Source organism: Coenobita brevimanus, chromosome 72, assembly GCF_032717465.1.
Source record: "Coenobita brevimanus isolate Jiangsu-jjx chromosome 72, ASM3271746v2, whole genome shotgun sequence".
Classification (NCBI taxonomy): Eukaryota; Metazoa; Arthropoda; class Malacostraca; order Decapoda; family Coenobitidae; genus Coenobita; species Coenobita brevimanus.
In genome coordinates, this window is record NC_137025.1 from 17,757,205 (window position 1) to 17,781,935 (window position 24,731).

General features: G+C 43.1%; 1 protein-coding gene across 1 annotated transcript in view; it reads left to right on the top strand.

Annotated features, from left to right (window-relative positions):
- The first annotated feature begins 17,575 nt into the window (after positions 1–17,575).
- Positions 17,576–24,731, top strand: part of LOC145407058 (uncharacterized) — a 97,491-nt gene continuing 90,335 nt past the window's right edge. Inside the window, exons 1-4 of the mRNA XM_080278082.1 lie at positions 17,576–17,635; positions 18,308–18,703; positions 18,788–18,928; positions 19,159–19,848. Coding sequence (XP_080134208.1) covers positions 17,576–17,635; positions 18,308–18,703; positions 18,788–18,928; positions 19,159–19,848 — 1,287 coding nt within the window. The remainder of the gene's footprint in view (positions 17,636–18,307; positions 18,704–18,787; positions 18,929–19,158; positions 19,849–24,731) is intronic.

Below are 24,731 nucleotides of genomic sequence, written 5' to 3' on the forward strand. Positions count from 1 at the left end.
TCGCGGTTGTATTCCACTCGCGGGGTATTCAAAGTCTAATTAACAAAACTGCCTCTGCTAATGTTCAAGTACGATTATATACTTGCAGGCAAATTCTGCTGACATTAGGTGCCGTATATAGTTAATTCTACATGGTAAAACTAACGTTAGGTAAGTTTTTAAAATCACCGATTCGCTTCCACTTTCGTCCAGTCCTTATATGAAAACTTTCTAAAGTCCGTATTATTCTCTCCTAACACAATGTTTCCTTGATGTTCCTCAACTGCCACCACGAGATGAGTTTGACGTGGTGGGTGAAGAGGTGGTCAATGTTATTTCACAGGCTGGGAGCTGCAAGCCGGTGTAAACAGGCCGCTAGGCACTGGTGGTTACAGAACCCGGAGTTAACGGATGCTAGCGCGGGTTACTTTCCTGGCCCGAGTCCACCCTGAGTCCCAGTTAGCCAGTCCGAGTCCAGAAACGATTCCCAGTCAGCCGGCAAGAGGAGAGACGACACTCCCTAACCCCACGCAGTACTCTGGACAACTGCCATGCCGGGAAAAGGCAGGTGAGATAGCAGCGCCTGGCTGAGACATCCACCTTCCCACCTCTTCCGACAGATGGCTCCCCTGCCACGCCACACCCTCGCCCTCGCACTCGGGGAAAGGCGGGGAAAAATCTATGCTAGGGAAATACTATATACTACGTTCGTATGTGTTGATGGAATAAAATAACCATAATTAAAATTTCCTTTTGCTGTATATTGACCTTATATCCAATTGGTAATCACTCATAAGGTCAGTTGTCGTCTTCTGACGTTAATAAATTAACAATTCTTTCGAAATAAAACGCATGATTTTTAAGTACCTAACATGTGTAATACAATCGGACAATTGTCTCGGAGCTGGATGTTGTATTTTATATTCAACTAAGAGGTTTTTAAGTAATCATAAACATCATAGACATACCACATATGAAATATGCAAATGTAGTGAAAATATTGATTGTGCACCATTGATTAATCACGAAAACGCTGATAAAATCATCAATTGACGGATCCTCTCTACTCAACATTTTAGAGAGAATGAAGCTATAAAATGCTATGTATATGCCAAAAATCAATGTATACAATAAAATGATGGTAAGTTTCATTTATCAGACAGCTTGGAAATGAAAAAGAAAAGGGAAATATGGTATTTGCTCTGTCATGTGACTCCTCAGACGGACCCTGTAACCCCGTAGGGATATTTTAGTCAGGTTAGGGAATTACTGACGGGAAATCCGCCATGTTGTCTTTTTCTTCAAGCAATGGTTCTTTCACATTGCTTGCATTTATGTTTACAGTAAATATCATGTAAATTCTCATTTTTTAAGGCACAAAAATTTACCCATCGATATTTTATCAAAATGATGTCAAAGTAGTGATTGATTACGAATGTAGGTGACATTAGATCCCATAGGCCTACAGACTTCGATTATGTATTTGTTTACTATAGATATTAGAAAGCGTTTTAATGAGTTTGGATGCTGCCAAATAACACAGATAGTGCAAAAGAATACTATACAAAAATACAGTGCATGCAAGCAATTCCACAGCGTAATATGGGTGAAAATTTAGTAGGCCTAGAGTGTCAAGCAAAAAAGATATCCGCATTATTCTTTAAATTCCACGTCGGTGAACCATAATGCATTGAAATCTCATAAAAGAGAGCTTTAGAAATTTATAATATACGTTTTTATGTAGTTTAAATGTGCCACAATAGACCTATGTGAGCGCACGAAGGTAAAAAAACACATTATGCAGCTGTAATTTAAAGTTGGCGCCAGGTGAGCGATGCATTGTGGGCCGGGTCGTTAGGCTTAGTGCGCACTGGGCTTTATCGGGCTGATTTTTTGCTATATTCATGTCTAAATTATGGCTGCCCTTGTTATCTGGTGAGGCTGGGTCAAGCAGCAGCGTGTGAAGCAGGGAGGTGAGTATGACACTGGCTAAGGTGCTGTGTAGTTGTGTCTGGAGGCTCGTTAGGCTTAAATTAAGTCTGGACTGGAGTTAGGCTTAATGGCTTCGTAAACAGTGGCTGTAATGTCCGTAAGGCGGCGTATTTAGCGTTCCTGTGCAGCTGGAATGAGGTTTATTGCAAAGGTAAGGCCGGCAAGTCGAGGTATACACCGGGTGATAGGCTGTGGCTGCAAGCACAGCGCAGGTAGGCCTAGGCAGAGGGCGGCCATGATGTAGGCTGTTGCTAGGCTGGGTAGGCCTATGGGCGGCTCCTCACATCATCCCTCCAGCCTGCAACCCTGCCATCAGTCTGCAACTGCCTCCCTACAGCCTACAAATGTTCTGTCATGGCCTGCGATCACTCTGCACCTTATAGGCCTACTGACAGTTGCGAAGTAAGGCAGTTTAGGCATTAATATTGAAAAAATTACAACTTTTGAAGACCTAGGGATGTGATGGGAGTTTGCTTGGCTGGCGACCTTGAAAGCAGGATCTTTTAATTCCTAGTAATGTTAAACTATGGCGTGATAATGACCAAAATGGCGACTGCAATGGCATATTCCCCTGGGGGTGGTGTGCTTGCAGGCCTATGGAATAAAAGTATCTATTTCTTGAGGCAGTAATGCATGACAATATGGCAGGTGAAAGCAGATGCATCACTAGACAAAGCAGACAGGTATTGGTCACACCTGTATGATTTTAAAGAAAATTTTCTGACAGAATTGGTGCTGAGTGTGCCCATTTTGTGCTGAACTAAATCTTGGGTGTGATTTGATGATCCTGAGGTACATTGGCAGGGTGAAAGTTTTAAAAATCATTATTTCAGTATATCCAAGCACGATAATCAAGTGCATTTAATTTAATTTATTTATTTATTTATTTTTGGCTGTAGAACTAACAAACAACAACTTAGTGAAGTGATAGCCCTCTCTAAATTGCATGACTGGGACAAGATTAGTTCATACATGTTCTAGAGTTGTAAGTATCCATATAGTGCCATATCCTTCATCCTAGAGGTCATCTGAGGTAACCACAACAATAATACTTCATTGTTGTATCATACAGACCATCATTTCTCTGACAAGTCCAAGATTCCTTTCAGCATATGAAGTCCTCTTTTGCATTACCTCGTGTCATTCTTGGTTTACCTCATACCATATGCTTACAACAGGTCTTTTGAATTTTTTATAATTACCATCCCTTAATAGATTATTATTATTATTATTATTATTATTATTTTTCTATGTATTGCCTAACTGTGCTTGTAGCTGATAAATGAGGACGAAATAAGCAGTTTGATAAGAAGCATTGTTGGCTATGTAGCAATCCAGTGAGTAGGTCTGTTAGCAGAGTTCAAATGCTCAAGTAAGATACAGTTGTTCATGAACTTTATTGACTGAGATATTGGTAAAGATGTGTGTGTAGACCTAAATATCAGCAAAAAGTCCCTGTAGCCTATTAGCTCATGGAATCCCTCCACACAAATGCGCAATTACTGCATATACATGCACATACTGATACATATTCCGTACACATCAAGACACACATTATCTATCTATCTATAGCCAGATGCCATAATCCCGTAAGGGGTGGCTGTTTGACTGTGAGTTAGTTACTTAATGGGGAGGAGCACTGACCCTCTGCCAATCCACTTGCTGATATGAAGGGAACACGTATGGGTTGGTTATTTGGTTACTACCGTACCCAGCATTGTAAATGATTTCCTGGGTTACAGGAAACCATTAGGCTTGTCGTTCAGTGGAAAGCCACATGAAAAGGAGTAATAAAAATTGAAAGGAAAGGTGGGAGAAATAGGAAGAGAGGAGGGCAGACAGAAAAAAAATGGTAAAGACGAAGGAAGAAGTAGGCAGCACTACATCCAGTGAGTGGATGATGGTCACCAACACATACCACCATCTTATTGCTACCACACACTAATTGCTAGGTTTAAAAACTGAGTATTTGTGGCCTCCAGATTAATCAAAAATGAACCCTGTGGACTGTAAGCTGAAGTTGCCCTTCTGTGATCCTCCTCCTTTCAAAAGATAAAGAGCAAGTTAGGGGACATTTGTATAATTTGGCAGTGAAGCCATCCATCGGTGTCAGTACACTTGTGTGCAGGCATCTTTCTTCAGCACTGATGTCCGAGTATGCTACTGTTGTTCAGTACATGATGTCGCGTTGTGGGCACTTTCTCCAATGGCATTTGGAAAGTTTTGCCACATGTAGGCATTCCTTTTTTGGTTTGACTTGGATTATGAGCTACATATCCTTTCACTGATCTGTCAGTAGCTATACATGTTTCATTGATGAACTCAACAATAAACATCATATTGCTCATCTCCACATCCATTGGACCCCAGTATAAACTAATGAATATTTAGTAGTAGCTTAAGTGTAGGCCTACACAATACAGTATCATTAAAGAAGATCAAGTTGACGACATTTGCGCAAAGATGTTACCCCACCCACTCCGTTCTGGTCACACTTTGACACTGCCATACAGCACATGATGGTAGGCATCACTTGTCAGTGCTTCACCCAGAGACTCTTTCATGTACAGTACCAGTCTTTTACTTCCATGTATCTGTCTTTTACTATACCCCAAACTTCATGCACATTCAGGATGGCTGCAACAGAAATACCGTTATTTCTTAGTTCCTGTGTCTCCTCACATCCACTAGTTCTTGAAAATCCAAACTTCCCTCTCACATTATACTATGCCATATTGTTTACAAAGGCTCCAGCATGCTTGCATGCATTGTCCTTGGCCACCTGATAGCAGCTCTTCATGCTCCTCAATCTCTGGCAGTCTTCCTGTTCAATCCCTTATCCCTGAGGTCACATTTTGTGACCTTGTCCTAGGTCTTTTTCAGTTTGCCTCTCGCAGCCCCACCCCCAGCATTCACACATCTCACCAGCACTCAGTTCCCATCTTCCATCCTCTCATCATGCCCAAACCATCTCAATCTACCTCTCTTCATCACAACACCAATACACTGCAATCCCATCCTTCCTCTCAACTCTTCAATTGCAATCCTAGCCTCCAGTGTGTTGCATTCAAAGATCATTTCTGTTCATTTGAGCCTACGAATATGCTCGTTTTATTTTATTCTGGGGTTGGAGAGGAACATGTTCACTTTGTGGCACTGATATAACCGTGCTGCCTCGTTTTCGTTTTTAAAGGCCCTCATGCTTGCATGTGTCGGCCTTGGTCACCTAATGGCGTCTCTCCACGCTGCACGATCCATTGCAGCCTCCCTGTTCAGTCCCTTAACCCTGAGGTCACACTTAATGACCTCGTCCCATGTCTTTCTCGGTCTACCCCTCATAACCCCACCCCCAATATTAACACTTCTCACCTTCCTCACCCAATTATCATCCCCCATCCTCTCCACATGTCCAAACCATCTCAGTCTACCTCTCCTCATCACAACACCAATACACTCCAGTCCCATCCTACCTCTCAACTCTTCCATCGTAAACCCAGCCCCTCCAGGCCTTGGACACAGGGACGCACTGCACATCCACCTAATCATTGTCATTTCTGTACGTCTGAGCTGGCGAATATCTTCCTCCTTCACTGCCCAGGTCTCACTACCATACAGCATTACACTCCTAACACATGCTGCATACAAAGACCCCTTAGCACGCAGGGAGAGTCCTCTCAATGTCAGGAGAGGCAAGAGCTCCCTGAACTTCTTCCAACCACTTCTCACCCAAGCCACAGAGCTAGCTCCAGCCCCACCTCCAGCACACAACATGTCTCCCAAATAACAAAACTCTTCCACACACTCAAGAGATTCACCAGCAAGTTCAATCCTTTCACGTCTGATAATCTCCACCTGCTCACCCCGACACGCCATACACATAAAATCAGCATTATCTCGCAGTCTACCTCTGATACCACTACATCTCTTATGCACCCATTTATCACACACACTGCACAAGATGGAATTACTTCCCACGCCCTTGTGGCAAACTGCACATGGCCACTCTCCCTCGTCTTTGACAATACCGCCACCAACCCTGGATATCATCACTTTTGTTTTATCTGCATTTACCCTTAAACCCTTGTGCCCCATACCATCTCTCCACTTCCTAAACCTTTCCTCCGCCTCCCTTTCATTCTCTGCAATCAGCACCAAATCATCAGCATACAACAACTCCCACGGGAGTCCGTTTCTAAAATCACTTGAAAGGGCTTCAAGTACCATGATAAACAACATGGGATTCAAGACTGACCCCTGATGCACACCAACATTCACGGAAAACTCATCACTCAAATCTCCATTCACTCTTACCTGGGTGTGAGCACCCACATACATAGCCATAATCACCTAGTGATATAAATGTCCCACAGCTCCACTCCCTATCTCTCAAAAGGAATATTCGTGTGGTGAACAGCAGATGGACAAGTTCAACCTGTAATCCACCAGGTTGACATTCTGATGAGCATGGGATCACAGCAACACCACAAATTTATCCATTTATCTCATTCTTGCTCTTCCCATTCTCTCCTCAGCCTTACTATGGTTCATGCATATTTGTCAAGTCATTTTGCCTCACACAATCGCTGGTGATCCCCCTTAGCTCATCCTAGGTTTTCATGCATACTAATTACGGGAAATGACATTTTGTTGTGGTTGGTTGATGTGTGGTATACCAAAACTCACATTTTAAAACACATGATATCTCAGGTATAACATCCACAAATTGAATCTGGGGAAGGTAACAAGTTGACTTTGTCCACAGCACCAAGCTAATGGGCCTGGGTTCAGTTCTAGGGGGATGCAGATGGTAACTGCCAATCCCATTGCCTCATTTGGATTATAATGGCCAGAGGTTAGACTACTAAGTCCAGAACAGTTAAGAGTGGGTGACCAACCTATGCCCTTGGCAGTGTTTATATGATAGGGAAACCTTTAGCCACATTTAGAACTTGAATTATTGTAGTGTACCATATATACTGCAGCCTGTTCCAACCCAAGGTTCTACTACCAGACCACCAGGCATTTAGGAAGGTGTAACGAGGACCATTTTCACACTTATGCATTATCTGAGTTGAACTGTACTTTTTTCATAGCTGTATAGTAATATAGGGTGCTGAAGAGGGGCACCTTTGTGTGGTGGCACTGACATAGCTGGATGGCTGCACTGCCAGTTATGCAAATGCTCCTCACGTCCCTTCCTATTCCCTGAAAGTGGAATGGTGGACTGCAAAAAGGTGGTGGCAGCTTTGGCCTGCAGTCTACTGGGTTCATATTCAGATGAACTTGGGGTTAACAACTACAGTACTACCACTACTACTGCAGTAATACGTTAAATATGATTATTACTTGAAGGACTTATTTGACATAGGCCTCCTTGGAATAAGCTGTAGACTGCATTAACCTATTCATATTACTATACATAAATATAAGTGCAGGCATGTGTTGGGATTAACCCGGTAGCTGCTACATACATCATATGAAGAATAGCGTGCAACTGCTACGTACACCATATGAAGAATAGCATGTGACTGCTACGTACATCATATGATCAAGCTTTTTTTTTTTCTTTTATAAATAAAAGGCACGCTACTTTTTTCACCCAAATGTCCATAAATAGCATACCAAGGCCGAAGTAGAGTAAATAATAAACTCTTAAGCAACGTTGGGTTTGGTTAGTACTTGGATGGGTGACCGCCTGGGAACACCGGATGCTGTTGGCATCCCTACGTGTCAAGTGGGGTTGGTGGAGGATTAGTGCCCCTCCCTGTAAAACAATTAACTCTAAGCCCTTGGCCACCCTGTTTGGGATGCATGGCATCTGGCAATGAATGAATGATGAAATATTTGCTTTCCTATTCTTTTCCATGCACCCTTTCATTTATAAGAGCAAAAATTATTTCTGAGGAAAAAAAAAAAATCCCATTATTTTTTTTTTATTTTATTTTTTTTTTTTGTGCATGGGGAGGATCGACCACGAAACCTAATGCCGCAGTTAACGGGTTGACTGTGATTGTGTTGTTATACTGGGTGACCCAGAAAAAACTCTCAGATTTCAAAGGTACCGGTAAATGAAAAAAAAATGGTTAAAGATAATCAAAATATTCTTTGCACACATGAAACTTCATTCAGTACAGTTTTTATTCATCATGTTTTAAAGATGACATCCTCCAAATGGTGGCCATCATTGTCTATACACGCTTGGAGGCGATTTCTTAAAGCTACCATGGCTCGAAGGATCATGTCGGGTGGAACAGCGGCTATCTCCGCTGGATGTATGGATGGAAGTGAAGGTCTTTGTGTAAGATTCTCCCTGCAGTTTCCCGGGATATCCCTACAGCTAAAGCATGCTTCCGTGCAGAACGTCCCAGAGACTGCACAACAGATTGCCTCAATGCTTCAATATTCTCAGGCGGACGAGCGCTCCTAGGTCGACCAGGTGATTTTCTTTTTAAAGCTGAACCTGTTGCCCTGAAATTCTCAACCCACTGCAAGATGGTTTTTCGATCTGGAACATTTTGGTTCCGTGAAATACTGAAACGTCTTCGTAAGGCCCTCTGCACGGCGATCACGGAATGGTTGTTTGTGAAGAAGGCTTCAACAGCGAACGCATGGTGTGCTCCTGACCACGCCATGTTGGCGACTGAGGACGGTTGGGGTTTGGCTACCAACAGACTCTAGCCCCACCCCTGTCGCCTCACTACTGCCAGTGCTACAGCCTTTCGAAATGTGGGAGTTTTTTGGGGGTCACCCTGTACAGTACCATAGGCTCTTCTGCATTGAACATAGGTTGTGGCCACACTTGTGCAAAACATGAGATCGACAAGAGAAAGCAAATTTTAGGGTTCCCATCTAAGGTTCAGACAGTTTATCCTGCAACACTGGACATTTTCCATGTTTATTTTCATTGATCATGTTTCAGAAAGCATGGCCACACCCTCTGCATGTTAATAATGAGTAGGGTAGATGGAGAGGAATGGCCTGTGATGGTGGTGGGTAGTGAGGCAGGGTATCACAAGTACATCCGTTGGAGACAGGCATTGTATGCCATGCAGCATTGGCAGTGGGAATTCCCAGATTTCTTTCAGATGGGGTGAGGAAGTGTCATCAAAATATAAAATTACCATACCCTTCAGCATGAGGAGGGTTACAGTGATGAATGGTGAGCAAGGATACCCAGATGTAAACTGAGAAAGACTTGGGATGAGGTCCTGCACTGGTACCTTCAGGAGAGGGGTTTGTGAAGGGAAATGACTCAAGATCCTGGTTACACATAGAGAGCTACCATAATGACTCAAGATCCTGGTTACACATAGAGAGCTACCATAATGACTCAAGATCCTGGTTACACATAGAGAGCTACCATAATGACTCAAGATCCTGGTTACACATAGAGAGCTACCATAATGACTCAAGATCCTGGTTACACATAGAGAGCTACCATAATGACTCAAGATCCTGGTTACACATAGAGAGCTACCATAATGACTCAAGATCCTGGTTACACATAGAGAGCCACCATAAGTAAAAGACCTACACATTATGGCACAGTCTGTGGCTTTTAAGTGTAATGTAATATAACCATTTTGTACCATTCTGAACTTTTGGAAAATAATATGCAGAGCAACAGGAGGAAAGCATGATATCAGCAACACATTCATTTAAAATAAAAACAGTATTGCCCTCCAAAATAGTAGGTACCCTGACAAATAACTGCTTGGTGTAAATGGGATTATCTGTCTTTGCTGAGTTAACTGTTGAATTATATCCACTCCACCAAACTTTTCTCATAATTAACAGACATTAGTATGCAGGAAAATGGCAGCAAATGTGCCAGTCTAGGTGTTTCTGCTGATGTGAACATTCAGTCAAGGGCAATGCCTTGTGATCATTAAGTATAGTTCCACAGGCTTATTTATGGATTATGCATAGATCAAACTAGCAAGATCTAACATGGGCCTAATCATAGAAACCACTTACAGAACTAAACTCTGGTTTTTCCTTCTTTGACAAGATTTGTTCATCATCATCATCATCATCCGGACCTCCTCTCGTACCCTAGGGCAAGGTGAGGAATAGCAATGTCCAGACAGCCCAAATTGCCCAATCCAATGGGCCACGCTTCCATTCACTCGTCATTCAAGTCCCCGGAATCCTGGCTCTATCGGATATGCCAAAAACATTCACCACGTTCTGTAGCTTCAGATAATCGTATCCAATACAGTCAGTCCAGAGCTGCCATATTAAAATGGGGTTCCAAAATCCCTGATCATGCACTTCTCCTCATGACATTCATCCAGTCAGCTCGATCTCCTGTCAGTTCCCTAGCCTCACCGACTTCCAAACCTCTCTTCCTCACACTTTCATCCACCATATCTCTCCACCTTCTCCTTGGTTTACCTCACCTCCTCTCTCCTTCGAACTCTCTCAGATATACCTTTTTTTACCACTCTGTTGTTATCCTTTCTCTCCAGATGACCATACAATCTCAGTACACTCTTTTCGATTCTGGTGTCCACTGGCTTCCTCACTCTGCATCTTTCATGAATCACATTATTTTGTATCCCATCCACCCTCTTTACTCCACATACATTCCTCAGCAGTCCCATCTCCACTGCTCTTACTCTTGACTTTTCATTTTCATGCTACACCGTAGTCTATCATCCATATGTTAAAGTTGGCACTAACACTTCTTCATGTAGGCCTCGTGCAACTGCAACACCCAAGCCTCTGTTTCTTATCAAGGCGTTCATTGCACCAGCTACTGTTCTTTCATGTGTCACTCTGCTTTCAACTTCTTTTGCACATATTCCTCTCTTTTCTATCACTGTACCCCGGTATTTGAACTCTCTCACCAATTCCAGTCTCTCTCCATTCACTGTTACATCACACTGGGAGTCACCTTCTCTCTCAGTAACCATCACTTTACTCCTTTTTACATTTACTCTCAAGGAATGACGCTCACAGACATCAGCAAAACTCTGCACTAGCCTGCCAAATTCTTGTCCGGTACTTGCAAGCAGTACTGCATCATCAGCATACAACAACTTTAAAATATTCTATCCATCACCATTCATTACCAACACCATCCCTCTCTCCACTACTCATGTTTTTACCTCTCTCATCACCCCATCCATATATATATATTGAACAACCACGGGGACATCACACAACCTTGTCGCATGCCCACACCGATTGTGAACCATTCACTTAGATGCCCATTAACCCTTACATATGCTTCACTACCATCATAAAAGCTCTTGACGGCACGTAGCAGCTTACCCTCTACACCAAGATGCCCATTAACCCTTACATATGCTTCACTACCATCATAAAAGCTCTTGACGGCACATAGCAGCTTACCCTCTACACCATAATGTGCAAAACTTTCCACAATCCTTCTCTGTCCACTTTGTCATATGCTTTTTCCAGATCCATGAATGCCATAAACACCTTATGGTCCTTCTCACAAGCCTTCTCTACAATCTGTCTCACTGTAAATATTTGGTCCACACATCCTCTGCCACTCTTAAAGCCACCCTGTTCATCAGTCACTAGGACTTCTGAATTCTCTCTTACTTTCCCTATAATAATTCTTCCATATACCTTCCCTACCACACTCAATACATTTATGCCATGATAATTCTTGCACTCACTTCGCTCACCTTTATTTTTGTACAGGGGTACAATCACAGCCTTCTTCCACTCTGCAGGCACAGTTTCATTCAACCATGCCTTTTTACATATCTCCAACAAGAACTTCATTCTACTCTGTCCACTACACTTAAGCATCTCTGCATACACCTCATCAACCCCAGCTGCTTTCCCATTTTTTTGCTGCTTCACAGCACTCTTCACCTTTGCGAGTGTCACGTCTCCTGGTACTGCATTCCTTCTCTGCACACCCCCAAAACCAATCATGTTTACAGCCGCTGTGCTTTCTCAATTCCCATTCATCAGGCTTTCAAAATATTCTTTCCATCTGGTCCATCTCCATGCGTTAATAATCTACCACGTACATTCTTCACACCATCACATTTCTTTCCGCTTTCACTTCTACATTTCTGCACCTCTTTCCAGAATAACTTTCTATTTTCAGAGTCGTTTGTGTTCATATTCCTTCCTAGATCCTCATTTAACTCCTTCTGTTTCATTCTCACTAGTCTCTTTACGTGCTTCTTGCTCTCAATATATTCAGTTCATATTTCAACTGAACCCCTGTCTTATAACCACTTCAGCCACTTCTTCCTCTTTTCCTCCACTGCTCTCTTTACCTCCTCATCCCACCACGCCGTACCTTTCTTCTTTGTTGTTACTCTTGCTACACCACACACCGCTTTAGCATTTCTAACTAAGCAATCCGTATATGCATTCCACAGGCTGTCCAGATCCATTTCATTCCAGTACAGTAATTCTAACTTCTCCTCTACTTTGGTCCTGTAATCATCTGCCATTTCTATGATCCTCAGCTTCTCAACTTTCAGTCTTTCTCCCTGACTGCTCCTCTCTCTCATGATCCACCTAACTTCTCTCAGCTTGATCTTGCATATCACAATCATATGATCTGACAGACCTCTACATCGTCCTCTCACGGCCCTTATATCAGCAACCATTCCCATCATCGACCTCTCTATGAGCACGTAATCGGTCAGGCTTCTTTCAACACGATCCCAGTTCCCTCCGTACCATGTATATTTATGTGCATCTCTGTGTTTGAAATACGAGTTACAAATGCACAACCTCCTCTCCTGACACATATCCTTTATTCTCTTCCCATTATCATTTTTTCCTGGTACTCTATAAGAACCCGTTATGTCATCCTCAGGACCAGTGCCTACTCTTCCATTCATATTCCCCATTACAATCACTTTATAGCTCCTGGGCATTTCTCCCACTACTTTACCCATATCATCCCTAAACCTTTCTTTCTCTCTCTCTCACTCCTGTCCTCACGTGGTGCATATGCTACAATTACTGCCACTTTCATCCTCTCAGTCTTGAACTTGACATACATACACCTCGAGTTGACACATTTGTAGTCTCTCATTCCACTCTGCCACACCTCATCAACAAAGCAACTCTTTCCTCGCATATTTCTCACCCATTCATTCCCAGTCTTACACATTTCACACCCTCCCACTCCTCCACTTCGCACCCTTTCATCTTCGTTTCACACATTGCCGTAACAGCGTATCTCGCACTCTTGAACACATTCACCACTTCCACCCTCTTGCTCTCCTCATTCACACCTCTCACATTCCACATGGCCATGCGAATCTGCCCATTTGGTTGGGGCCCTGGGTAGGTATTGGGCCCTCTGAGGCTCTCTGAAACGACTGCCATGATTAAGTGATTTTGGATAGGGGAATTGGGGACACTTAACCCTGCCAGAAACCCTGGTTATATGGTTACCACCCAGCTCTGAAAATGGTTTCTGGGGTACAGGAAACCATTTGGCTTGTCACTCAGTGCAGAGATCATATGGCACCTCTGCATTGAGTGAGTGGATGATGGGTGTCCCCACCTACCACCAAACACTTTAAACACTGTGTTAAACACTTTAAACCAGGGCCATCTTTTACCCTAAAATGCTGAAGTGTAATATAAGCAGTAGCTATGCAAGAGCACTGTAATGACTGTGAAGGACACTATGTATATCTGTGGCAAAGTTTGGCCAGTGAGTGCCTCATTGTTCACCATGCCTGTGACTGTGTTTCATGAAGCAGTTATGAAGCCTCAGAGCAGCACCAAGGTTTCATACTGCTAGGCTATAGGCATTGGACAGTACAATCATTTGTAGAGTGTTTTTGTCACTAGTTTTTCAGTTTCATATGCTGTAGCAATAAAAATTAGATACCCTGTTGTCCAGTGCAATGGAAGTGCTGTATTGGGTAGAAGTTGAACAACTTAGTTACCATAGATCATTTGTAGCTACAATAATTTTATCTTATCCTTTATTTGCTAATGAGTGCTTGAATATATACATGGTCTGTTCAGAAAGTATCCAATCTAAGAAAAAAAAAAAAAAAAAAAGGCAAACCAAACCTCTTGAGCAAGGACACAGATCCCCCTAAAAGTAGACCCCTTCTGACTCGACGCACATAGCCCAGTGTTTTCTCCACTGCTTGAAACATTTTTCAACGTCAGTTTTTGGTACAGTATCTTCTGCAGGTGCTTCGTCACAGTCATCATGATCTCTTCTCTCAGATGAACATTGTTCAAAACATGTTGGTATGTACAAATTGCGATCCAGACTTTCTGAAGACTTTTATCACTGGAGATGAGACTTGGGTGTATGGGTACAACCCAGAAACCAAAGCACAGTTGTCCCTGTGGAAGCATGTAGGGTCACCTTGGCCAAGAAAAGCACAAAAGGTCCGCAGAAAGGAGAAATGCACTCGCATTTTGGCAGTTTTTCTATTACCGTGGTTTTGTGCATCACGAATACGCACCAGGTCAGGCTGTCAGCAGACATTACTACCTCGACATAATCCATCATCTTCATGATGCAGTTCAGTGGAAGAGACAAAATCTTTGGAAAGTGGCAAGTTGGAAGATGCACCATGACATTGCACCTTCCCATTCTTTCAACTTTTTATGGAAGTTTTGGCCAAGCACAACATCCCACAGGTCCAGCAGGCTCCCTGCTCACCAGACATGACTCCAATCAACTTTTGGTTATTCCCCAAGATCAAAACTCTGCTGAAGGTTTCCCGATTTGAGACAAGAAAAGAGATCATGACAAATGCAATGAAGCATGTCCGAGAGATATAAAAAAAGAAAAGAAAAGAAAAAAAGGACTTTGAAAAATGTTTCAGGCAGTGGAAAGAATGCTGGGCTATGTGTGTCAAGTCAGAAGGGGCCTTTGAGGGGATTGGTGTCTTAGTTCAACAGGTTAGCTATTTATTTTTTTTGAGCCTAAGGTTAGATACTTTTTGAACAGACCTGGTAAAGCAGTCCGAATCAATATACTGTAACACATTTACTGAAAGTAGGTTATACATACAGGCTGTACGGTACACTGCTAAGCTGGTCGGTATCAGTGTACTACATGATAGTGTTAATAGGAGCGTTCGCATGGAGTGGAAAATCTGCCAGACACCACCAGAAACTATGTCTTGTTTTCATTTTGTCGGGCTAAGGGGGTCTTAGTTAAACTTCAGTGTTATTTTTTGGCATCCCTACGTGTCAAGTGGGGTTGGTGGAGGATTAGTGCCCCTCCCTGTAAAACAATTAACTCTAAGCCATTGGCCACCCCGTCTGGGATACATGGCGTCTGGCAATGAATGAATGAATGAAAAAACTTCAGTGTTATTTTTCTGATTGATAATTACGATATTGGTTAAGCAAATACCTTTAAAAAATGAAAATCACTCTTACTTGTGCTCTTTCACCCAAAATATCGGTGAATAAATAGTATATTTATATATTTTTTCCCTCAGAAGGTTAGGGCAATGTCTGCCAATAAGACAGTTTTTGGACTGTAAGAAGCAAAAAAAGGCGTATGAATATTGACATTTGTATATAATCTGACATGTACAAAAAATGGAGCATATGGTCTGTCCATAGTTTAATATTTATTAGACTCTGTAATGTTACGGCATATCGGTGCCTAGCGCTGCCAGACGTACGAAGCAAACATACACAGCTGATGGAGTAGATCAGTGCGAGTAAAGACCAGACAGACGGCTGTTTTGGTTTGCTGGGAAAACTTGTTGTACCGGAGGCAGCATCTAAATATCGACATTCTTTCTTGAAGTGAATTAAGTTTTATTCTTACGCACAGGGAGTTTAATTTGTTAGTATGAATTATAACTAACTTTTATTATTGGTTAAAGATATACATATATATTTTTATGCATGCATAAACCAGGTGGCAACTGCTGTGAAATATTTTTTTCAATACTGTTTTTTTCATGCTGCATTGACACAGCACTGTTCTAAAGAGAAGAAATAGAATATTTATATATTCTTATAATATGTAAGATGCATAGAAAAGGACATTCAATTATTGCCCGACATGTGTTTTTTTTTCCATCAGAAAAATTAAAATATTGGTGACTTTTGGCATTTCTCCAACCACGTGAATGGTCCTATTGTTCCTCTCTGAGATAACAACAGATAGTTCCCACCTTTTTTTGCTTGTCATATTAAAAGGTTCTCTTGTTCCACACTGTCAGTTGTCCTACACTGTGATGACTTTCATTCATACTGTAGTTTCCTCATTGGACTAAAAAGAATGATAAGCATGTGTTTTTTCATTATCATTTTTACCCAGTTTTTCATGGTGGTAAATCATGGTGACCATCATCCACTCACTTGATACAGTGCTGCCTGCTTCATCATTCACTTTAGGTATCATTCTGCCTCTTTGTCTGCCCTCCTCTCTTTCTATTTCTGCCTTTCCTTCCTGTCATTTTATTACTCCTTCCACTTCAGGTGGCTCCAAAGTACCCTAAGTGACAAGCTTAGTGGTTTCCTGTAATCCAGAAAACCATTTCTAATGCTGGGTGGTATCCATATACTAGGGTGGCATGGAGCCTGCTTTGGTGCCTCTGCTAACAGGGTGGAATGCTACAAATGTGACTTCTATCCAGGAACTAAATCTCCACACTTTTCCTCGTGCTTCACTGTAAGCCGCAAGGGAACATCCTAAGTCTACTAATACCAAGTTGGATCACTTCCTTCTAAATCAGCTCCAAGCTCGCGCAGGGGGTGGAGCATCAGAGTGACGTTGACTGGCTCTGGCATGAAACCCCAGTGTTCAGTTGACTCCTGACCATGACGGTGAGTGTATGCTTGCTCCACTCATCAAACCATGACACATTTTCAGTCCGGAGAAGTGAGGGAAGGGACTGAAATGTGTGAGGGAAGGTGTAGGGGTGTAAGGGAACCTACTGCTATATTATAGGGTTAAACGAGTCTGCACTTCTTCCCCTTCTTCATTTTCCCTTATCATAAATGTTTAATTTGAGTCTGCCCTTTTATACATTTTCTCTTACTTAAGCCAGCTGACATCACACAAGCCATGCCTCCCTGTGTGCTGACGGAAAGTGAACCGACTTGGTATTAGTAGACTTAGGGAACATCAGGTAACTGCACGGGACAGCCCTCCAGGGGCAGTTGCTTGCCTTCAGTTGATGGGTTTGCTCAGCCAGGTAGACCAGGGTTGATCAACAACAGCCTAGTTTTCCTGTACACATAAGGTAGGGAGATCCAGAGGCAGGCTTTTCAGTCTCTTGTAGGACATGAATCAAAAGAGAAAAAAAATCAAGTTAGATTCATCCTGTGCTGTATTAGCAATGAGACTGCATGAACTAGTGTATTGCAATTTATTACCATATCCCTGTGTCAGTAGGCTAGTGAAGGAGATGTCCAGTCTGCCATGTCCACTCCTTTTAGGTACTGATGATGACATAAAGGGGATATGTGGAGTGTCCTATACTGTACTGTATTCTGTCTCCCCATTCCACAGAGGTAAGGGAGGGGTTCCCCTAGAGGTACAGAGTTACCCCAGCGAGTGTCAGTCACTCTGTGTTGAGAGTCTTCTGCCTCTGAGTGTGTGTGAGCCCCATTGGAGCCTATATTCTGTTTTACAGGTGTGGTCATGGAGGCCTTGCCTGACGGGGGGGTGTTGGAGGGGGAGGCGCAGATTATCAACCTTATCGTAAGTCACTGCCTTGCCATTGTTGCCAGTTTCTGTTCCATCTGTCTGTTGCCGTATATCTTGGTGTATTACCCAAAGTAGCCCTTAGTCCTTGTCGCCTGTCTGTCATTGCTACCTTTCTTCCTTCATTTATCTGCTGATGCATATAGTATCCTGGTGTCTCCAAACTAACTCAAAGTCCTAATCACCTCTTCATCTTTAATATTTATCTCCTTTTCCCTTAGTTATCCGATGACATACCCTGGTGACTTATCTAAAATAATCCACAGGCTTGCCACGATTCCAGGGTGTTATGCTAGTTCATTCTGTCCTGCATTAATACATATAAATATAACTGTACTTAGTTCCACTTCATTTATGGTTTTGTTTCTGCTGCACTGTTAATTCTTATCAACTTTATTGCTGTTGGTGTTGATCAAGCATACTTTGTATTTTTGTCTTAACTGAACAAGCAGAAGTTGCATATATGTCAGCCTACAATATCAGTTTGGTACTCAGATGTTCAGTTCACTTAAGAAATGTAATTAGTAGGGCATTAGTGGCTAATGTCTATGGTACTGCTTTTGTTTTGTTTTTTCCACCCAACTTTCCACCGGTTATTGTACTCTTTGCAAACACAAACATGAAGTAATGTCACCAGCTGGTACTGTATTGATGTGACTGATATTGCAGGGAGGTGACGACTTGAGTATGGTTGAGGCTACAATGCTTCAGAGTGATGGTGGTGTGGGTGTTATGATGGAGCTGGTAGGGGGTGGTGACGATGACGACCCTCTGTCGGCTGCCTTCTCCTCCGCCTTCCCCCCGCCAGCCTCTACTATCACTACTGCTACTCCCTCCTCCCTCCGAGCCACCCCTCTCCCAGTCTCCTCCCCTGGGGCATATATATCGTCTTCCTTTGTAACTGCTCCCTCAACTGGGTCTAACAATTCTCCGCCCCTCTTTGCCAGCCTTATTTCTGCCCAGGTGGAGCGAGGGGTAGGGGTGGTGGAACTTCCAGGGCACCAGAACCCCCTACCCACCCCCCTCCTGCTTGCCCACCATCCCCATCATCATCATCATCACCACCCACCACCAGCACCCCCACCACAGGCCCTCCACCCATTGCCACTCCTCCACCCCACTGTGCAGCACCATCCTCACCATCACACACACCAGCAGCAACAACAACAGCAACAGCATCAGCAACAACCACAACAACAGCAACAACAGCAGCAGCAGCAGCAGCAAAGTCGTCAGCCAGGACAGTCAGGCCAGCACCACCCAACCCCAAGTTATTACCAGCATGATCAGGTCTGAATTTTAGAACTGTCCATTAATATTGTAAATATTGCTAATATGCTGTTTGTGAAGATTTTACGGCAGCTGCAGTAGTTGCAGGAGTAAATATGGCTCATGCAGTGGGTGACATGCTGTGCTGATATACTGATACGGTTTTAGTGCTAGAGCATTCGAGAAGATTCTATGTGTGTGAGTCGTGTGATATTTAAGGCAAATAAATTGATATTGTCTCACCATTACAGGTAACATTATCTCCAGGAAGGTCACAAGGGACAGGCTACTCTGTTGGGGGTGGCGGGTTTTCCCCATACTTGTCTCCAACCCCCCTTGCTGCCCAGCCTCATTCAGCCTCATTACATGAACCCCACAATCAGTACCTACCTCAAGTAAAATCTGAGCCATCCCCAGTGGATGTGTACTTGCCAGATCTCAAAGCTGAGCCTCAGGACGAGTTCATAGAGGCCATTGATCCCCACACGGAGCCCCCTCACACCCCTGGCCCATACAGCAACCGTAATGTGGTCACACTACCTTATCCTCACCATGGTCCCCCTCCTGCTCCCTCCCCTGGTGGCCTTTCTTCCATTGAGGCCAATGGTGCCCCATCACCAGCCCCCCAGTACCTTTACCCTCCCACCCCACACTCCACCTCCAGTCCATACCTGCTGGAATTAGCACCTCTGCCTCTTAGACCACAGCATCAGCAGTCACCTCAGCAGCAGCAGCAGCAGCAGCAGCAGCAGCAACAGCAAGGTTCTGTACAGCACCCTTCTCCCTCTCCTCAAGATAACAGACTGGGCAACTTTGGGGCTGGACTTGGTTATTACGAAGGAGCAGCAGTGCCCCAGGATGACCGGCAGGGGATGCCTCAGCCTGGCCACATGATGTACCTCCCAGCCTCCCACCAAACCACACTCAAAGCCAGGCTTAAGGTATCTCACCAGCTGTTTCTTCTACACCCAAAGTGGACACCAATTCAGAACATTAGGACATGGTAGTAACTGTAGATCTCTGGCAGAAGTGCTGTGCTTCAGAGTAAGATGTGGAAGCTGGTTTGATGGAATATGGGTCATACAGTGGAGTGATGGCCTTGCCTTCTATGTAATGTAGGTTTAAAAATCAGAGAAGTAACTGAAGGTTTTTCTGCCGCTTATTGGTGTAAGGGGTGTAGATTGCTGTGCAACCCTTAAATGTCACATTTTGAAGCAGCTTAGCTTCAGATCTGACTTCTTGAAATGGGTGGGTGGGGAGGAATACAGCTTAGCATTGGCTGTTATTGTGTCACTACTACCAGTTATTTTAAAGTCAGAAAAATGTTTGGTTGAGAGATCCTTTTGACCCAAGGATTTTGTGTGTGTGTGTGTGTGTGTGTGTGTGTGTGTGTGTGTGTGTGAGAGAGAGAGAGAGAGAGAGAGTGCATGCATGTGTGAGCGTGCGTGAACACACACACACACACACACATACACACACACACACACACACACATTCTTCATTAACCCATTCACTGCATCAGTGTTTGTTTACATGTACATCCTGTGTGCGGCAGTGTTCAGACGTTTAGAAAAAAGTCTATCTATCTATCTATAGCCCGACGCCCTAATCCCGCAAAGGGTGGCCGCAGATAAAACGCCTCCAAGTCACTCTGTCACCCACCATTTGACTCCCCTCCCCCCAACTCACCCCCTCCTCCCTCATATACCTCTCAACTCCATCCCTCCACCTCATCCTCGGTCTACCCCTCCCTCTCCCTCCCTCCACCTCACCTACATACACCCTCTTAGTCAGTCTTTCATTCTCCATCCTCTCCACATGTCCAAACCACCTCAGTGTATTTCTCCTAATCTTTTCAACCACATCCACATCTACCCCACAACGTTCCTTCACTTCTTCATTCGTCAACCTGTCCCTCCATGTCACTCCACATGCTCCTCTCAAGTAACTCATTTCCACTGCTCTCACTCTTGACTTGTTCCCCTCTTGCAAGGTCCACGCCTCGCTTCCATACGTCAGGGTAGGGATCACAATACCATCATGCAGTGACTTCTTAACTTCCATACTCACCTCCCTATTTCTCATCACTGCTTTCAGTGTGCCAACAACCTTCCTTCCCTGCTGTACCCTTTCATGTACTTCATCCCCCAAAGTTCCATCCTTACTCATCACACTACCCAAGTACTTGAATGATATCGTCAAAAGATAGAGAAAAAAAATCCTGAGTTCAATAGTATATTACACAACATAGCAAACAAAAAAATTACCTCTGAAGCAGGTCCGTGAAGTAATAAATATTTCCATGCAGTGGTGCCAGGCGAACGATGTGTTATGGTTGCACTGTGTTGTCAGTGTGAATCTTGTGATCAGATAGGGGATTAGTCAGCATCTGAACCATCACTGTCATCATCTAACAACGTATCACTATCATCACTACACACATCTGGAGAATTCATCCAATATTTGCTTGGGCTACTGCTAGCGGCGGCATGGAGAAGATTTCATACCATTACCTTCGGCATTTTGTAGGTAACTGAGCTGAGTTCTGCTCTTTGTAAAAGTGCATAAATTATGTATGGCAATATTTTATAGGGTGCCATGGGTTACTATCTGATTTATTTCATGCCATTTCTGACGGCGGAATTTTTGAAGGCAGGAAATCATATATGATACAGCCGCAGTCAGAGCCATGTGGAGTGAGATATCATATATGATACAGCCGCAGTCAGAGCCATGTGGAGTGAGATATCATATATGATACAGCCGCAGTCAGAGCCACGTGGAGTGAGATATCATATATGATACAGCCGCAGTCAGTGGGTTAATATGTCAGCCGAAGAACATAATTTTTTGTTTTCGTCTGAATAGTAGTAGTAGCGCTACGGTGGTCTGCCTGGCCGAGTAGACCCATCAACTACAGGCAAGCATTAACCCCTGCAGAGCTGTCCTATGCAGCAAACTTTTTTATGATAGACAGTGCCATGCCACAGCAGAACGTTGGGAAAAGTGTGGAGATTTGGTTCCTCAATAGACACCTCATTTTCATCTCTTCACACAGTTAACAGGCTCCATAGGAGGCTCCACATCGCCTGTTTATAGTCACTATTCATTATACGATGGGATTACTTCAGGTTATACCTTAACGTATAACGAGTTTATCGTTAATCGGGAGATTGAAATGCATTATAAAAGGGGGGTTACATCAACTCAGCTTCCCAAAGTCACCTACCCAAGACTGAAACAAACATGACAGCCCACCTTAATCACTTCCTGTGTCGGTCCAAGTCATCTTCAAGACCAAAACAAACTCTATCACACCAATACAGGCATTGTTACTCATGTACAGTAAATAGTTGCAACAACACAATATATAGGCCTACTGTAGTACGTTGCTTGGCCGAGAGGTGACGATAGCAGAGGGGCACATGTGAATGAGTGGAAAAGACGGCTTTGAAGGGGTGGCGGGACTGCAATTGAACCAAAACAATGCTCTGCACACTGTGGCCGACATCTTGCCCGAGACAAGCGACAGTCACCTTATGTGTGCCTGGCGCTTCATACGAAATTTTCCGATGGCAATATCGTTATAGTGGGAAATTCATCGTAAATTGGATATTGGGGTGTAACTTTTTTGTTACCATTATAGCGAATTATCGTATGCCGGTTCAATGTATAACGAGCAGTGACTGTATTTGGTTATATTGTTACCACCCAGCATTGTAAATGGTTTCCTGAGCTACAGGAGATCATTAGCCATGTCAGTTAGTGTGGAGTCACGTATTGAAGAAGTATATACCACTACACCACGTGAGTGGATGATGGTTACGACCACCTACTTTACTGGATAGATTTAACAAAGCTAAAAGTGGCATTCTTGATCTGAATGAGTTGAGCATGAGTCACTGCAAGTGTTCTAAATGGCAGCTACAAGGCAAGATTTACAGTAGCTCCCTAACTGCTTGTTAACCCTGTGAGGTTTCTGGGCCATGCAGATTATGTCACTGCTAGAGTTAGCTGCCCTTGCGCTGACCCACATTTTTGTCTATCTATCTATCTATTGCCAGATGCCATAATCCCATAAGGGGTGGTCATTTGACTTTGAGTTATTTGTTTTACGGGGAGGGGCACTAACCCTCCACCAACCCACTTGTTGACACGTAGGGAGCACGTATGGTTTGGTTATATGGTTACCACCCAGCATTGTAAATGGTTTCTTGGCTTACATGAAACCATTTAGCTTGTCACGCGATGTAAAGCCACCTGTAAGGGAAAGAAAAGCAGTAAGAAGTGACAGGAAAGATGGGATGAAGTACGTGAAAGGGTACAGCAGGGAAGGAAGGTTGTTGGCACACTGAAAGCAGTGATGAGAAATAGGGAGGTGAGTATGGAAGTTAAGAAGTCACTGCATGATGGTATTGTGATCCCTACCCTGACGTATGGAAGCGAGGCGTGGACCTTGCAAGAGGGGAACAAGTCAAGAGTGAGAGCAGTGGAAATGAGTTACTTGAGAGGAGCATGTGGAGTGACATGGAGGGACAGGTTGATGAATGAAGAAGTGAAGGAACGTTGTGGGGTAGATGTGGATGTGGTTGAAAAGATTAGGAGAAATACACTGAGGTGGTTTGGACATGTGGAGAGGATGGAGAATGAAAGACTGACTAAGAGGGTGTATGTAGGTGAGGTGGAGGGAGGGAGAGGGAGGGGTAGACCGAGGATGAGGTGGAGGGATGGAGTTGAGAGATATATGAGGGAGGGGGGGGTGAGTTGGGGGGAGGGGAGTCAAATGGTGGGTGACAGAGTGACTTAGAGGTGTTTTGTCTGCGGCCACCCTTGGCGGGATTAGGGCGTCGGGCTATAGACAGATAGATAGATAGATAGATATTTTTCTTTGATTGCTCTGTGAAAATACTGTACACTTTTCATGACAGAATGTTGGTTTTTGTGTGAGTTTAAAGCTGAATACTCGTACTTTATCGCAGTATGTTCAAAAAAGGAAAACAAAAAAAATGAAAAGTCAAAATGACGAGTTGAAGTTAGGCGAAAACCAAAAGTTTTATACCCTGCCGAAGAATAATATTTAGCAAAAAAAAAAAAAAAAATAAAGATATATGAATCTGGTTTAAACCATGCAAAACTACAATAAATTACCATTACAATGATATACAGATTATGGTTATTTCTGCATTTTATTGCATGGTAAAGGGAAAGAAAAAAGATGCATAATTTTTTATGATTCTTTGATTGGTCAGTGTAAATACACTTTTTATTATAGGAATCTGGTTGTGGTCTTATTTTGAAGCTGAATAGCTGTAGTTTATTGTAGTATGTTCAAAAAAGGAAAACAAAGAAAAAAAGTCAAAATGATGAATTGAAATTAGGTAAAAACCCAAAATCAGGTACCTTGCTGTAGAAAAATATTCAGAAAAAAAACTAATAAAGATGTATACTTCTGGTTTTAAAAAGAGAGAGATATATATATATCTGGTTTTAAAAAGATATATAAATCTGGTTTTAAAAAAATATATAAATATGATTTTAAAAAGATATTTAAATCTGGTTTAAACTATGCAAAACTAGAAAGCTACTGCCCACCATTGCACAAAGCAAGCATTCTGTGATATCATGCGTGTCTCTTTGTTATGATGCGTAAATGCGATTTATGGTGAATATTTTACAAAAGTATCTTAAACTGACACATAAACACGTCATCGGAATCTCTGAGGTTGGATTTGAAATGGTGCATAAATGCATCATCGGAATCTCAAAGGTTTAAGATAAATGTGTAGCCATATACATGTGGAGAAAACATCAACAACTTCTCAGT